Below are 16,925 nucleotides of genomic sequence, written 5' to 3' on the forward strand. Positions count from 1 at the left end.
AGGTCATACCCCCTCTGAGCGCCACTGTGCCGGACATGCTGGAGCTTCAGTATGAGCTGGAGTCCAAGGCAGCCAAGTGGTGCCACCATCAACATTGCCAATGCCTTTTTCTCCATTCCGTTGGCAGCAGAGTGCAGGCCGCAGTTCGCTTTCACCTGGAAGGGGGTGCAGTACACCTGGAATCGACTGCCCCAGGGGTGGAAACACAGTCCCACCATTTGCCATGGACTGATCCAGACTGCACTGGAAAAGGGTGAGGCTCCAGAACACCTGCAGTATATCGATGACATCATTGTATGGGGGAACACAGCAGGGGAGGGTTTTGAGAAAGAAAAGAAGATAATCCAGATTCTCCTAAGAGCTGGTTTTGCCATTAAACGAAGTAAGGTCAAGGGACTTGCTCAGGAAATTCAGTTCCTAGGAGTGAAGTGGCAACACAGGTGTCGCCAGATTCCAACAGAGGTGATCAACAAAATAGCAGCTATGTCCCCACTGACCAGCAAGAAGGAAACTCAGGCTTTCCTAGGTGCCGTGGGCTTTTGGAGGATGCATATCCCTGAGTACAGTCAGGTTGTAAGCCCTCTCTACCTTGTGACACGGAAGAAAAATGATTTCCAGTGGGGCCCTGAACAACAACAAGCCTTTGAGCAGATTAAACAGGAGATTACCCATGCAGTAGCCCTTGGGCCAGTCAGAACAGGACAGGATGTGAAGAATGTGCTCTACACTGCAGCTGGGGAGAACAGGCCATCCTGGAGCCTCTGGCAGAAAGTACCTGGGGAGACTCGAGGACGACCGCTGGGATTCTGGAGTCGGGGATACAAAGGATCTGAGACCAGCTATACCCCAACTGAGAAAGAGATCCTGGCAGCTTACGAAGGAGTTCGAGCCGCCTCAGAAGTGATTGGCACTGAGGCACAGCTCATCCTGGCACCCCGACTACCAGTGTTGGGCTGGATGTTCAAAGGAAAAGCTCCTTCTACCCATCACACCACTGATGCCACATGGAGTAAGTGGATCGCTCTGATCACGCAGTGAACCCGGATAGGGAATCCTAATCGCCCTGGGATTTTGGAAATCATCACCAACTGGCCGGAAGGTGAGAGTTTCGGATTGTCCTCTGAAGAAGAAGAGGGGCAGGTGACATGAGCTGAGGAGGCCCCACCATATAACCAGCTACCAGGAGAAGCGATATGCTCTCTTCACAGATGGCTCCTGCTGCATTGTAGGGACAAGCCGGAAATGGAAAGCAGCTGTATGGAGTCCTACACGGTGAGTTGCAGAAGCGACTGAAGGACAAGGTGGATCAAGTCAGGTTGCAGAGCTGAAATCTGTTCAGCTGGCCTTGGATATCGCTGAATGAGAGAAATGGCCAAGACTCTACCTTTACACTGACTCATGGATGGTGGCCAATGCTCTGTGGGGATGGCTGGAGCGTTGGAGAAAGGCCGGCTGGCAGCACAAAGGGAAACCCATCTGGGCAGCTGAGATGTGGCAGGACATCGCTGCCTGGGTAGAGAAGCTGAGTGTGAAGGTCCGTCATGTAGATGCTCATGTACCCAAGAGCCGGGCTAATGAGGAGCATCGTAACAACGAGCAGGTGGATCGAGCTGCAGAATTAAAGTCTCTCAGGTAGATCTGGATTGGCAGCACAAGGGAGAATTGTTTCTAGCCCGATTGTTGGAGGACAGCGAATAGATGAGGACTTTATTAAATGGCAGAAATACTATAAAAGATGGGTTGATGAAGACGCCGAAGTGCAGGAACCGGGAAGAAGCTATTTGGACATTTCCCCAGTTTAATTGTTATACCCTAAGATGGCTACCTTTGTCTTTTTCCCTTAGTCATCCCTGTCCAAATTTCTTCTCCCCACAAACCCTCAGGGCATTTTCCCACCAAGTCTTCCCTGATTGGTCCCCAGTTGGTGCAGTGCACCATTTTCCATATATGGTTGTGTTCCCTGATTGGTTCTTCCTTCGTTCCTCCCCTTCATTTGCATACCCACCAATCCTATGCCTCGCTCCTCCCCATCTCCGCCCCTAACTCCACCCATGTTCTAGAAAGTTCCATGCTCTGCTATATAAGTCGGTGCATTCCAATAAACTTTGCTTCTCTGCGTTGACTCCTGACTCGTGTGGACCTCTTCCTTTGGGGGATCGTCGCCGGGTTGGGAGCGGGAGGAGCCTTCCCTTAGCTTCCGAGGAGTTGGTTTCTCGAGAGCACTTGCCTTTGCTCTTCGAGCCCTACTCCTGGGAGCTGTCCTCCCTCTGCCGCATCGGTGATAGAAAATCATCCATCGATACCCGATGGGCCCATGATGCCTCTGGTCATCAAGGCAGAGATGCGACATAGAGATGGGCTCGTGACCGAGGGGTGGATCTAACCATGGACAGTGTCTCACAGGTTATCCATGACTGTGACACATGTGCTGCCATCAAGCAGGCCAAGCGGGTGAAGCCTCTATGGTATGGTGGACAGTGGTTGAAATACAGGTATGGGGAAGCCTGGCAAGTTGACTACATCACACTTCCCCAAACACGCCAAGGCAAGCGCTACGTGCTGACCATGGTAGAGGCAAACACTGGATGGCTGGAGACATACCCTGTATCTCACGCCACTGCCCGGAATACCATCCTGGGCCTTGAGAAACAAGTCCTGTGGAGACACAGCACCCCAGAGAGAATAGAGTCTGACAACGGCACCCACTTCAAGAACAGCCTCACACCTGGGCCAGAGAGCACAGCACTGAGTGGGTGTATCATATCCCCTACCATGCACCAGCTGCTGGGAAAGTTGAGCGATGTAACGGACTGCTGAAAACCACCTTGAAGGCGTTGGGTGGGGGAACTTTCAAACACTGGGAGCTGCATTTGGCAAAGGCCACCTGGTTGGTCAACACCCGGGGCTCCATCAATCGAGCTGGCCCTGCCCAATCAGAACTCTTGAATACTGTAGATGGAGATAAAGTCCCTGTGGTCCATATGAGAGGTATGTTAGGAAAGACAGTTTGGGTTAGTCCCACCTCAAAGGCAAACCCATCCGAGGGACTGTTTTTGCTCAAGGACCTGGTTGCACTTGGTGGGTAATGCAAAAAGATGGAGAAACAGGTTGTGTACCACAAGGGGACCTAATTTTGAGCGAGAAGAGTTTGTAATGTTTCATTGTATATATGTATATATAGGTAAAAAGGGAATTCAATTTGGGAATGACTAGGTGGTGTAGAATAAGGGGTGGATAATGTCCTAGTTGAGCAGGAGGGACCAGTTAACACTGTGTGTGGGGTGATCAAAGCTGTGTATTCTACCCCCTCTATTCATTCCCCAAGGACAATGGATCATTAGCAGCAGCTGCCCAGGGAGCCATTATCAGCTTCACACTCAGCCTGGGGGGGGCGGGGGGGGTGGAGCTGCTAATGGGCCATCAACAGTTCAATACCCCCTGGCTCCCAGAGTTAATCACCCATTGTGTGAGTCCCTGCCCAGGGGGAGGGCCCGGGTGCTCCCTGAGGGTACATAAGTGGTGGGTAAGAAGACCTTGGGAACTTCTCATCGGATCCAGAGGAGCAACAGGACCTCGACAGGAGGAGATCACTGCTCTCGCCCAGCCCACAGCCCTCGCCTGCACCAACAGGTTTTGTCATTTCCTTTTGCTCTGGACTTGGGGGAACCACAGGGCTCTCAGCACAAGGGCTAACAAACCCCCTTGGGTTTGTGCCCCAGGACACTGGGCTATACTGCTGGGTTTTTGTGAGTTTAAAGCAATTTCCCTTTTGTGTCAGTGTATTTATTGTAATATTATTATTAAATTTTAGCTCTGACTTATAATCTCTCTCGTGGTGGGTTCATTTCCCCTGTTGGTTCGCCTTTAAACCAGCACAAGAGTACACACTCGCTTTGTCCAAAAGGATGTCCCATTCATTCCCACTCTCGGGCCCTATTCCCACCGATCCATGAGAACAAACGTCGCAGATACTTACCTAATCCTGAGCCGGAGGTCAGTCTTCATGCACAAAGCTTATGGGGACCCAAAACCAAATTCTTTGCTCACTCTGTCTAGTTTGGACATACAGCGTTTATGCTGCGACAACCCTCTCTGGGGCCGTCAAAGGACGGGACGCGTCTTCCCGAAGACAGGAACTCGCCACACAAAGAGGCTGCATCCGAGTCACAGCACCAAAACTGTTATAGGTGATCAGGCCGAATTACTGAGCCAAAACTCAAAATTCAGATTTTAGCAGCAATTTATTAGTTAGATAGGGTGAACAAGGCAGCACGCTGCAGCCATGCTGGGCACAGCTGAGAGAACTTCCTCATTCTCTCCAAGATGGCAAGGATTACAAATTTTTCGCTTAAGTTATAGTATCTGTTAGTTCCTCTTTTTCTTTGATCTTCCTAGCTCCAGCAAGTTTGGGGACTTTCCACTTGATCTCACTCCGATCTTCTGTGCATGCTTCATCCCGTTACTAGGGGGTCTTCTTCCTGCTGGGTGGTCATCTCTACTGTTTGCACATGCGTGGTTTATATTTCTTACATAGCCTTCACTAGCTTTTATTATCTCAGCACATTTCAGGGACTATAATAAGCATTACAAAATATCTTGAGCAAGCATCACAGGAGACATTAAGTCATAGTACATGGTCTTGTGGTTAAGCTCTGCGGTTAAAGTTTCTAAAAACAGCTAAGCATTGATAAATTACAAATCTTACTATAGGCTTCTCAAAACTACAAATTAGTACAAAGTTTTATTCAACTAACAGCTTTATTTAACAAGCACACTTTATTTTATATTGATCCACTTATCACAAAGTCCACTGGCATTGAGTTAGTACCTACCCAGGAGTAAAACTACACAGAAACTCAGTTGAAATACCAGCGTTTCACAACATCTAGTCCGTGTTTCTCCTCACACACATTCTGATTATGCAGAGAAACTTCTTTACTGACTTCTGAGGAGAGGTTCTCCACTTCTATGAAGGACCTGGAACACAAGAAGCTGAATCAGTGACTCTGAGGGACTGAACCTTCTGCTTTAGCCCAAACACCATGTGCCTGGACATTCAGGTCTTTTTCCTACTATGGCCCTACCAGAAGAAAAAAAATAAAAGTGTAAAGTGTGAATTTTCTTCCCAAAGACAAGAACCCAGAGAAGACGAGGGGCAGTTTGCAGGAGAGGGAGATGAGTGGCCTTATGGTCTATCAGTCTTCAGACTTTAGCTGTAACCTCTTCTGGGGCAATGAAGGAAAGAACATGTCATGCCTTAGCTCTTCTTCACCCTCCTAGTGATACTTTGTATTTGTTAACACAACACTTGAGCAGAAAAAACCTTTTCTGTGCTCCTTGTACCTCCTACAGGATGATACATTTGCAGGGTTATTATTTAGGACAGTGTTTCCAGTTCACTTTTCTGCCTCCCAGAGTTCTCCACTCCTACATATTTGCATCTAGCAGGTTTGTTCTTGCTCACCGAAATTCCCAGCTGCAGTGTCAGAGAATGGCACAGTAAAGGAGTTCACTTGGAATGCATAAACAAAACCAAAGCCAACCATCCTACTTTGATGTAGGTGGGGCAGGGACAGAAACGCACATGGCTGCTATAAAGAGAACTAAACTCAGTGCTATCAAACCCTCAGTTAATCCTCCACCAGTCTTTGTTCTGGATATATTCTGGCGAGGTCTATAGATCTTCCTCTATTTAGTCAATGAGTCTTACACACAATTTTTGTAATTACCTTTGAAGCTCTTTATTCAGTTTCTGATATACTTCTTTAAGCTCTTTCAGTGCAGGAAGTGCTTTTGCACACTCTTCTGAGTGGCTTGGCATAATTTCTGTCAGAAGCTCCTGTGTGATCCTTAATTCCTTTCCCAGTTTATCTACAAGACAATATGTTTAAAGGTATTGCTAAAAATGCAGTGGCATCAGGTAACACAAGATGTTAACAGCTGGAATAACCCAGAGACAGGTGAAGCAGGTGATGTTTGTTCAGCTTTCACAAACACTATGACATTGTGAAAGCCAAATTAGTTTTCACTGCTGAGACAAGCACCAGCAACAGGCTATTAAAATTGCTAATCAAGCTCTTGTTCAGAGTATGCCAGATTTTCATAAGACAAATGCAAGAAAAAAACCCCACGTTTTAAACACCCTAAATTCTCTGGCCAGTTACATGTGTTGCTGTTGGCATGTACCTCCAATGAAATTTATCCAATCATTTCCTTCAACATTTCCCAAACAAAACAAAAAAAATAGACCTATTCACTTCAAGTCTTCTTACAAGACTTCTAAGTTCTTTAATAAACTTTTTCATTTCTTTTAAAGTGCAATATTATTTTGTAAATTGTTTCTTCCAGACCAGCAGTTTAAAAATGGAACTTTTAGTCAAGACTTCAACACAAAACACATGCATTGTCTTATTGAACATTCTCTGACTCGAGACAACATAGAATAATATTTAAGCTCCAGCTCTACAAGAAACATGATCAAGTCTACCCACGTGACTGTACCCCTCAAACACAGAAACAGGAAGAGATCACAGCACTCCTATGACTTATTCACACAGTAGGAACAAGAATCATAGAACGGGTTGAGTTGGAAAAGACCTCCGAGATCATCAAGTCCAACCCTTGGTCCAACTCCAGTCCCTTTACCAGATCATGGCACTCAGTGCCACGGCCAAGCTCAGTTTAAAAACCTCCAGGGATGGGGAATCCATCCCCACTCTGGGCAGTCCATTCCAATGCCTGATTACTCTCTGTGGAAAGAATTTTTTTCTGATCTCCAACTTTCCCCTGGCAGAGCTTGAGCCCGTGCCCCCTTGTCCTATTGCTGAGTGCCTGGAAAGAAAGGAGGAGTCATGTCATGAATGCAGTTGAAATGGACAGAAATTTGCTAAAGAAGGTGTATATGAAGGCTGACCTACCTTAGAAAGTTAATCTGTTCCCTGCTGCAAGATAAAAAATTTGTGCTATCGCAGTGAAGTGTTTAAGGGGAGATAAGAACTACACACAGCACAATGTGTGGCTGGTGCTGCAGCCCAGTGTGCACACAAGCTCTAAGAGCACACAAAATCCCCCCAGTGCCCATACACAGATGTAGCAACAACACCGCAAGAAGTGGTTTTAGCATAAACCCACTATTTCTGAAAGTAAATATGGGAAATCAAATTTTCATACCAAGGTATGTTTGCTTATCTCCTTCTATGTGGATGTTCTTGATGGGTAGTTCATGTCTGGTGGCATCCAGGGAAGCTGCAAAGCTTTTGTATTGCTCTTTCAGCCGTTCACAGACAGGAACCAGGGGAGACAGAACTTCAATCTGAAATGCACACCAAGGTGAGCCAAGACCTCTCCAAAAGCAGGTACTTGGTAATCACAAACCTGGCTCAAAACAGAAGCATCATTTATTAAAGGAACCCCAAACACACACCGCTGTGAAATGCTCACTGGCACAGGAATTCAGGAGGTTTGTGGGACAATAATCTTCTCATGCTGTTTAACATGTTTTTCTCTACCACCTCAGAATGCCCAGGTCAGCACCAGTTTTTTTGGTTCTGCAGCTCAGAGGGGTCAGCAATACAGCAGGCAAAGGGTTGTACATCAGATGTTCTGACTGCAGTTAACAAGTGTGTTCTTGCTCAATTTTTGCAATGTGTATTTGTTAAAAAGCAAGGAGAGATTCAGTATTGAAAATTAACTATTCAAATATTAATTATTCATTAGAAGCCTGTCTTCTTACAGCCAGGCCTGAGCTACTGCTGGGCGACACACAGAGATGGGACAAATAAGGAACACAAGATGTTCACTCCTCATTAAGGGTTGGCATCTCAGCTCTAGCACAAAATCTTCTCTGGATAAAGGGCTACTTCACACATCAGCTTGTTTAAATGTAAGAGAAGCACAAATTGTACTCAAGCCTACCTGTTTGTCTAATGTTTCCCTGAGCTTCTGCTTCCACTCTTGGACCACAATTTCACGTTTCAGCTTCCAGAGTTTCTCCTGTTGCCTCTGCTTTTCTTTCAACAACATTATCAAGTTTTTTTCTGCATTTTTCTCCAGCTCAGCAACATTTTTTCCTACCTATTACATCCCCAAAATATTCACAATTAAAGCAATGCTACATCTAAGTAATTAACATATTCTGAATAAAGAGATGCAAGACTCAGACCAGGTCAAAGAGCTCCAATTAACAGAGACCTCATACAATAAGCAAAGAACACCAGAATTAAAGGCCCTCTCAGTCCCCTTTCCCCACCCCTGCACCTTTTTGTAAAGGAAAAAACACACATACAGCACTGAGGGAACAAAGTCACTGCTACAGCCTGGAAATCCAGAAAGATTCATGCACAGTGTTCCCAAAACTTCTGCATCCCCCCAGTGCCCAAGAACCAGCACCAGCTTAATGAACTGGCATTGAATTCAGCCTAAGAGTTTTCAAAGCAAGTAATACAGTTTAACAACCCTCAGCATACACAGTCACAAAAAACTAACTTTTATGGATCAGGACGCATTTAAGAAAATAAACAATTCCCCAACATCAAGTTCCACCTGAAATACCAACTAGTTGACTGAGTCTTACCTTTAGTCTTAGGTAAGTGAAAAGTAGTGTCTCAGATTCCAGCTCTTCTATTTGATCATTGGAATCAGTTTCCTTCAGAAAAGAAAATAATATACTACATCAAGTTTGGCATTTCAGCAATTATTTTTTCAGTAGCCAAATTCATTACCACATAAATTACCAACAGTCTGATTTGTGCCTGGAATCATCACCAACAACAGTCAGTTCAATTAGAAAAGTTTGGGTGCTTAAATAACTCATGTTCATTAAATATATCTCTTTGTTCCACCACCTTATATAACATTTTCAGCAGATTTTCACAATACTGTTAGAGAATTTGAAGTTTAGTCCTACATGGAATAAGATCCCTAAATAAGGCACCTCAAATTAGGTTGAATCAATGTCAGTTCTCTAAGCAAAAATGTGAGAAAAATCTCAAAGATAACGTGACAGAACTGAACAGAAAGAATCCACCTGAAGAGATGTCATAATGGGAACAGACTCTTTACCACAACAGACAGAAGCAAAGCTCTGGTCAGAGTCCAGACACCTGATAAACACACCACACACTGCCAGCAATGACTGTGACTTCTGCCAGGAGGCATTAGATCATCCCAGGACCTCGGCTGTAATCCAGATTAAACAGAAAATCTTCATTTTCCACATTTCAAAATAAATATCCTTACAAATGAAAGCAGGGAGACTCACCACTGCTCTGGCTTTTGTTATCTGTGCATCTCCAGCAGATTCTGAAGAAACACTCTTCCTGTGGACAGGTTTATCTGTATCACAACAAAGAAGTTAGTGCTGTCTTCTAGCAAGAGCTACAGGGTGGGTCAACATCCCACGAAGTTCTTTAAAGGCAGAGGTAATTCCAAAAAAATTCTACTAGTAAAGAAGATCCATGCTCTGTGTCTGGCTCTGGTACACTCATGAGCAGATGTGGATCATGTGAGCATTTAAGTGACAATTACAGACAGATGTGATCCACTTTTCAGTAAAGCTGATGGTCTAACACCCACCTGTTACAGGAACAAACACTTGAGACTACTTTAGTCTGTAATTTTTGATCTTAAACAAAAACAACAGAGCCCCCAAAAGATACTACAGATTCAGAGGCTAATTTAAACCTCAAAGGTTTTAGTACACCTGCTTAAGGACACTTAAAATAACATTCACTTTATTTAACAAAATCCTTTTTGGAATATACAACAAGACAGCAAGTTCTTACCACCAAGTTTCAGCAAGCACATTAAAATAACAAACCGAGAGTATAAACAGAAATTTACCATTAATAGGTGAGAGATCGAGGTCTGGTTGCTTAATATTTTCTTCATCCAATAACGTGGACTGCAGGTCACCTCTCTCAAAGTTGCTCTGACTTAACAAGCTGTGGCCAACACCTGTAGAAAGAGGCTGTTATCAAACTAATAGAAATAGATCAGGTTGTGCACAAGTTCCCATGTTGCAGAGGCCCAGAAAAGCCCAGAAAAGCCAACTTTACTCACATCCCCCCCCCGAGCCCACACCATGATCTGAGAAATGCCCCTTAGGCCTTGGCCTTGGCAAAGATATTGAGGGGCTGGAGCAGGTCCAGAGTAGAGCAACAAGGCTGGAGAAGGGACTGGAGCACAAGTGCTGTGGGGAGAGGCTGAGGGAGCTGGGGGTGTTCAGCCTGGAGAAGAGGAGGCTCAGAGGTGATCTCAGCACTGTCTGGAACTCCCTGAAGGGAAGTTCTGGCCAGGTGGGGGTTGGTCTCTTCTCCCAGGCACTCAGGAATAGGACAAGAAGTCACAGGCTTAAGCTCTGCCAGGGGAGGTTTAGGTTGGACACAGAAAGAAATTGTTTCCAGAGAAAGTAATCAGGCATTGGAATGGGCTGCCCAGAGAGGTGGTGAATTCACCATCTCTGAAGGTTTATAAGGTGAGACTGGATGTGGCACTTAGTGCCATGATCTGGTAATCACAGTGGGATTGGACCAAGGGTTGGACTTGATGATCTCGGAGGTCTCTTCCAACCCAATCAATTCTGTGATTCTATGAAACTGCACCAGGACTAAGCTACTCTTGAGCTTCTCAGAAACTGTTCCCAGCACTTAGTGCTGTCTCATGGGCACCTGTTTTTTAACAGGTTGGAAATACAAAAGAATAACTTTTAACCAGTGGTAAAACCTACCAGCAGAGGTTTCACATTTCTGAGAAAGACCTGATTTTGCTTTGGCCCCAGAAGGTAGTCCAGCAGCACACAGTGAAGAGGAACTCGCTGAAACATCCTGACAACCAACAAACAGCCAAGACAGAACATAACCAGCAACGTGGCTTATCTTTGACTTGAGACAGCAAACAGCCACAATCCCTGTGCCCCTTGGTGCTTTGCCAGTCACCCCAGCACACTCCCAAGCTCCTTGTAACACACCCCAACCCCCTCACAGCCTCAGCACAGGCGGGTGTTTTTGTCCCGGTGTCGCTGCCACTCCCCCCCCTCGCCGCCCTTCGCCCCTTTGCTGAGCGGCAGCCCCAGGTACCTCTGCCCTTTTCCTGTCGCACTGCAGGTAACGAGACTGCACCGCTCGGCCTCCTGCAAAGAGGGGCAAACACAGATCAGCCGGAGCCTCCATCCCCGGCCGGGCCAGACTGCCCTGCCCTCCTCAGCCGGCTCGGAGCAACCCCCGCGGATTCTTCCTCACCCTCAGCCAGGCTGGATCCCCCTCCACCCCTCAGCCGGCTCGGATCCCTCACCCTCAGCCTGGCTGGATTCCCCTCCTCAGCCAGCTCGGATCAATTCCCTCGGATTCTTCCATCCCCTCACTCTCAGCCCGGCCGGGTCTCCCCCCTCAGCTGGGCCAGCTGTCCCTCACCCTCAGCAGACCCTCAGCGGACCCTCAGCCGGGCCAGCCGTCCCTGACCCTCAGCCGACTCAACCCCCTCAGCCAGCTCGGATCGTAGCCCCCCACACCCACCTCTGCGCTTCGTGTCGGCAGCGGTGCCGTGCCCGGACATGGATTGGATGGGTGGGGTGGGATGGGGCCGGGCGGGACTCACCGTCCCTCAGCCCCGCGGCCCGCGCCTTTGAACCATCGCGCGCCCGGGGCGAGGCGGGGCATGGACAGCGCGCCCCCTGGAGGCGCGGAGGACTGGGGAGGAGCGGGGGCCCCGCGGCGCGTTAATTGTGGCGATTAATGAGGGTCTAGCGGGTGCTGCGCCCTTGGGATAAAAAAAGATGAGTTGCTGCGGAAGAGGAGGGTCCGGCAGAGCCCACGGAGAGGATGAGGGGCGGGAGACACCGCCGGAGCTGCGCCTGGCCAGGCTGGAGGAGGCTGGGAGGCTGTCATTGATGCACATAAATGGCCCCAGGGGTGTCAGAGGATGGTGCCAGACTGGTCAGTGGTGCCCACAGACAGCACGGGCAGCAGAAGGCACAAACTAAAACACAAGGTGTTGCGCCTCAACTCGAGCAAGAACTTCCATGGCAGAACCTGGAACAGCTGCTCGGGGGGGCGTGGAGTGGCCCTTCCTGGAGAAATCCCAGACCCTGTGCCACTCGCGCCGGGTGACCTGCCCGGGCAGGGGGTTGGCCTGGGGGATCCCCAGAGGTCCCTTCCACCCCCGAACAGCCCGTGGGTTTCGGTGATCCCGAGCCCCCCGCGCTGCGACACACCGAGCCCGGGACACCACCCCGGGAGCGCTCCGAGCCGGGCACGGAGGACTGGGCTGGGACGGGAATCCGCCCAGAGCCGCTGCCTCTGACAGACACAGACAGACAGACAGACAGAGACACAGACAGGCACACAGACTGACAGGCACACAGATAGAGACAGAAAGGACACAGACTGACAGGCACACAGACTGACAGACAGAGAGACAGCAACACAGACAGACACACAGACTCACAGACTGACAGGCAGGCAGACAGATAGACAGACACACACAGAGACTGACAGGCACATAGACACACAGGCTGACAGGCAGGCTGAGAGACAGATACACACACAAACAGACAGACAGGCACACAGCACCTGCTGCCCAGCTGTGCCAGAGCCGCGGGCAGGCACCGGGCCGGGTCGGGTCTCGAACCCGCGACCCTGAGGGGACATTCCTCCCCCCACCGCCCCCCTCCCCGCGCCTCCAACGCCCTCCCGCGCATGCGCGGAGCGCGCGCTGCTCTGAATGGGCGCGCCCGGCACTCCCCCCCCTCCCCCCGCACCAGGAAGTGGCGCGCGCGGGGCCTGTGGCGGGGCCGGGACCGGGATCGGGACCGATCGCACCGGGGGCAGGTACCGGGGCTGGGGAGAGTACGGGGGGCAGGTACCGGGGCTGGGGGGGGGGGAGACCAGGGTGTACCGGGAACTGGGGAGGTGACCGGGAACTAGGGGGTGGGGAGTACCGAGGACTCTGGGGTACCGGGGCTGGGGAGGGGACCGGGGGCTGGGGGGCTGTCTGGGTGTCAGTGACAGGCGGGGGGGTGCCTGGGGTGGGTCCTGATGGGTTGTCTGGGGGCCGGTTCTGAAGGGCTGTGTGGGAGTCGGCTCTGCTGGGGTGTCTGGGGTGGGTTTCGAGGGCTGTGCGGGAGTCGCTGCCTCCCTGGGGCCGGGGCTGTTTCTCCCCACCTGGGGCTGGAGCGGTGCCTCCGACCCGCTCTGCCCCCGCGGTGCCCGTGGGACTGGCGGTGCCCGGGGGAAGGGGCTGGCGGTGCCCGCGGGGAAGGGGCCCTCGGCGGTGCCCCCCGTCCCTCGGGCAGCCCCGAGCGTGTCGCTTCCACCTCCTGGTACTTCCATCTTTCAGCCGCACAACCTTCTGCTTTTTTTGCCGACTCTCGGTATGAGCAGCCTGTTACCTTTCATCCGAGTATCTCCGCATCTTTCAAAGGTTCCGTGAAAGCTCTCGGGGTTCTTTGTTTCTCGGCGCTCTTTCAGTGCTGCTGCTGTGCCGAGCTTTGTCGTGCTGACCATCGTTGCCCAGTTGGTTCATGCCTTGGGCTGTGTGTGTCGGTAGTGCTCAGGCTTTTTGGTAAGCTTGGTTTTGCAATCTTCAAAAAGTAAAAACTTTTGCAAGCTGAGAACATCCTTTATTACATGTTTCTAGCCTGAAGTAGCAGAGCACTCCCCTGACTGCTGCCCATACAGCTGACAGGGCTGTGTGCTCCTACTGTAAGGTGACTTCTCAGTGTCATTTTTAACCTGGTTTTCTATAACTCTGTAAGTATTTTGGCAAAATTCTTACCCAGCTATATTTGCCAGTCCCGTTTGTGAAAAGTGAAAGCACTATATATGCCAATGAGAAGAGCAACGAGGCTGGAGAAGGGACTGGAGCACAAGCCCTATGGGGAGAGGCTGAGGGAGCTGGGGGTGTTTAGCCTGGAGAAGAGGAGGCTCAGAGGTGACCTCAGCACTGTCTGGAACTACCTGACCAGCCAGGTGGGGGTTGGTCTCTTCTCCCAGGCACTGAGCAATAGGACAAGGGGGCACGATGGGCTCAAGCTCTGCCAGGGGAAATTGAAGTTGGAGATCAGAAAAAACTTCTGTGCAGAGAGAGTGCTCAGGGATTGGAATGGGCTGCCCAGAGAGGGGGTGGATTCCCCATCCCTGGAGGTTTTTAAACTGAGCTTGGCCGTGGCACTGAGTGCCATGATCTGGTAAAGGGACTGGAGTTGGACCAAGGGTTGGACTGGATGATCTTGGAGATCTTTCCAACCCAATCCATTCTATGATTCTGTACTCTTTGATTTCCCCTGGTGGAAATGGGTGGCAGTGGAGCAAAGGGCTGGAGATGATCTCAGGTCTCTGGCAGATGCAATTAACCTTCCAGAGATTCATCAGCATCCTCCCACGGTACTCCTAGAGGTACTTCAGTATCGGGGTGTCTGCGGAGCTGTTTGCAAATAGGAGTTTGATCTGGGTAATTAGGAGCTCTTTGATTTCAGGCCTGTGAGCTGCGATCCTGGCTGAAGTACTTGCCCTAAAGTCACAGTGTGAGCCAACCCTGCCTTCTGGTTTAGGATGTTGGTGTCACACCCACAAGGCTGTAGGAAGCCCTGGGTGTCTTTAATTCAGAATCTTGGCAGGGAGAAATCCGTTTAAGGTAGGGGAAGCAGTTTGGGGAACTTCTAATGCATATTCATATTAGCTTTAAGATTAATTTTGGCTTTTTTTAGAAAAAAGTTGATCTTGATTATGTTTTTTGCCTTTGAACTACCATGAGGTTCTGCATTTAAAGTCCAGTATCATGGTTTTCAGGATGGTGCATCTAAGGCCACTTCCTCAATCTTTAGTCTTTACTTATTAGCAGAAAAATTTGGGGTTTCTACAGTAATGTGAAGGAACTGTGTTTGTAGAACTGAACACTTTGAGAAGCTTGGAGGTTTGGGTTTTTTTTGTTTGTTTTGTTGTGCTACTTAAACATTTGTCTCAACAAAAAGCTTTTCCAGAAGTTGGATGTTGCAGCTTCTGCAGTGACAGGGCAGACACAGCCCAATCCCAGGTTTGGGTTTTCCGTGGAAAATGCTTATAGGACTGAATAATTCAGGAAGAGTAAATGCAGCTGATGAAAAATTTAAATGAGGTTCACCTAGAGAGTAATGCTTTGTACAGACAGAGCCCTCTGACCAAAAGTGATTCAAACATTAGAGCTCTTGAATAATTCCTTCTCTGAATAAGGGTTTGACTCACACAGAGTTCAGTATTACTGACGCTAAATATGGTCTTTCCCAGCCAGAAGGGCAAAGGGCAGGATTTGCATATCGCACGCCTTTAAAAAGGAAAGATTCCTAAGGAATGCAACACTATTGGCTGTCTCAACAGCCAAGGGAAAGAGTGAAAAATTCTGATGTGACAAAACTTTGTTGTTCAGTACTTTCTTCTCAGTTTAGAGGCTGAAGGAGTTTATCACACTTGTAAGAAACAAGGCCTATTTATGCTAATACCAAGGAGAAGTAAAGCCTGAGATGCTGATAAGGATTTATTTTCTTAATAGAAAGGACTAAGAATGTCAGAAAATGAAAATTCAGGGGGTTTGCCTCTAGTATATTGTGTTTTCTTGGTGAATCAGCTGACTCGAGCGTGGCGTGTGAAGTTGTCTTTATTGAGGCTTTATTGTGTTGTGTGTCTCTGATTACCACATGAAACTCAATTCACATTCTAGGAAAAATCTGCTCTTCCTTTAAAGACCAAAATTACTAAACAATAAAAGGTTTTTAAAGGTATTTTTGCCACATGTACATTTTGTTCACACAAAAGTTCACCCTAAAGTTCCTTTACAAGATTTCTCATCAGTGTCAGTGCAGCATTAGAGCAGTGAAATTTTTACTTCCTTTGTTGACAGCTGCAGTGCTGTTAAGGATAGAAGTAAGAAAGGCATAAAAGGTGATAGAATGGGCTCCAAGATTCTCTTGGCTTTTGTTCGTTACCTCTAACCTTCTCAGCTGTTGTGACCTCACTCCCCTATCCCTCTGGACCAGCCTCACCCCTCCACCTGTAGCTCTGACATCACCCTTGCTGTGAGGCAGTAACATATAACAGACCTTAGTGCCACTGAAAACCTGTCCAGGCATCCTGTGTTGAGGTGAGATTGTGCTTTTGAGTCATAGAATCATAGAATGGATTGGGTTGGAAAAGACCTTAGAAATCATCAAGTGCAACCCTTGGTCCAACTCCAGTCCCTTTACCAGATCATGGCACTCAGTGCCACGGCCAAGCTCAGTTTAAAAACCTCCAGGGATGGGGAATCCACCCCCTCTCTGGGCAGCCCATTCCAATCCCTGAGCACTCTCTCTGCACAGAAGTTTTTTCTGATCTCCAACTTCAATTTCCCCTGGCAGAGCTTGAGCCCATCGTGCCCCCTTGTCCTATTGCTGAGTGCCTGGGAGAAGAGACCAACCCCCACCTGGCCAGAACTTCCCTTCAGGGAGTTCTAGACAGTGCTGAGGTCACCTCTGAGCCTCCTCTTCTCCAGGCTGAACACCCCCAGCTCCCTCAGCCTCTCCCCACAGCACTTGTGCTCCAGTCCCTTTCCAGCCTCGTTGCTCTTCTCTGGCCCCGCTCCAGCCCCTCAATCTCTTTTCTGAACTGAGGGGCCTAGAACTGAACACAACACTCAAGGTGTGGCCTCACCAGCACAGAGTCCAGGGGAAGGGTCACTGCCCTGGGCCTACTGGCCACGCTAGTTTTGATCCAGGCCAGGATCCCCTTGGCCTTCTTGGCCACCTGGGCACACTGTTGGCTCATGTTGAGCTTCCTGTCCCTCAGTCCCCCCAGGTCCCTCTGCCTGGCTGCTCTCCAGCCACTCTGTGCCCAGCCTGGAGCGCTGCAGGGGTTGTTGTGGCCAAAGAGCAGGACCTGCACTTGGCCTTGTTGAACTTCATCCCATTGGAATCAGCCCAT

The 16,925-nt window shown here is 48.9% G+C and overlaps 2 protein-coding genes across 4 annotated transcripts in view; one reads left to right on the plus strand and one right to left on the minus strand.

Annotated features, from left to right (window-relative positions):
* Nucleotides 1-4,228: 4,228 nt before the first annotated feature.
* HAUS8 (HAUS augmin like complex subunit 8) lies at nt 4,229-11,608 on the minus strand. Of its 2 annotated transcripts, none has more exons than XM_071578054.1 (10): nt 11,511-11,608; nt 11,076-11,128; nt 10,727-10,823; nt 9,841-9,954; nt 9,260-9,333; nt 8,573-8,644; nt 7,915-8,004; nt 7,171-7,312; nt 5,730-5,871; nt 4,229-4,977 (listed from the first exon to the last, which is right to left on the minus strand). In XM_071578054.1, exons 1-10 carry the CDS (start codon nt 11,548-11,550, stop codon nt 4,857-4,859), a joined length of 945 nt encoding a protein of 314 aa, XP_071434155.1. In that variant the 5' UTR covers nt 11,551-11,608; the 3' UTR covers nt 4,229-4,856. The 2 variants fall into 2 exon arrangements, with proteins under 2 accessions (XP_071434155.1, XP_071434154.1); XM_071578053.1 differs by having other exon boundaries at nt 7,915-8,073.
* A 1,138-nt stretch (nt 11,609-12,746) lies between these two features.
* Nucleotides 12,747-16,925, plus strand: part of MYO9B (myosin IXB) — a 53,015-nt gene continuing 48,836 nt past the window's right edge. For both annotated transcript variants that reach the window (XM_071577866.1, XM_071577867.1), the window contains exon 1: nt 12,747-12,824. The gene's annotated coding sequence lies outside the window, so the exon portion shown is untranslated. The remainder of the gene's footprint in view (nt 12,825-16,925) is intronic.

The sequence above is a fragment of the Pithys albifrons genome, chromosome 27 (assembly GCF_047495875.1).
Source record: "Pithys albifrons albifrons isolate INPA30051 chromosome 27, PitAlb_v1, whole genome shotgun sequence".
In the NCBI taxonomy this organism is placed as follows: Eukaryota; Metazoa; Chordata; class Aves; order Passeriformes; family Thamnophilidae; genus Pithys; species Pithys albifrons.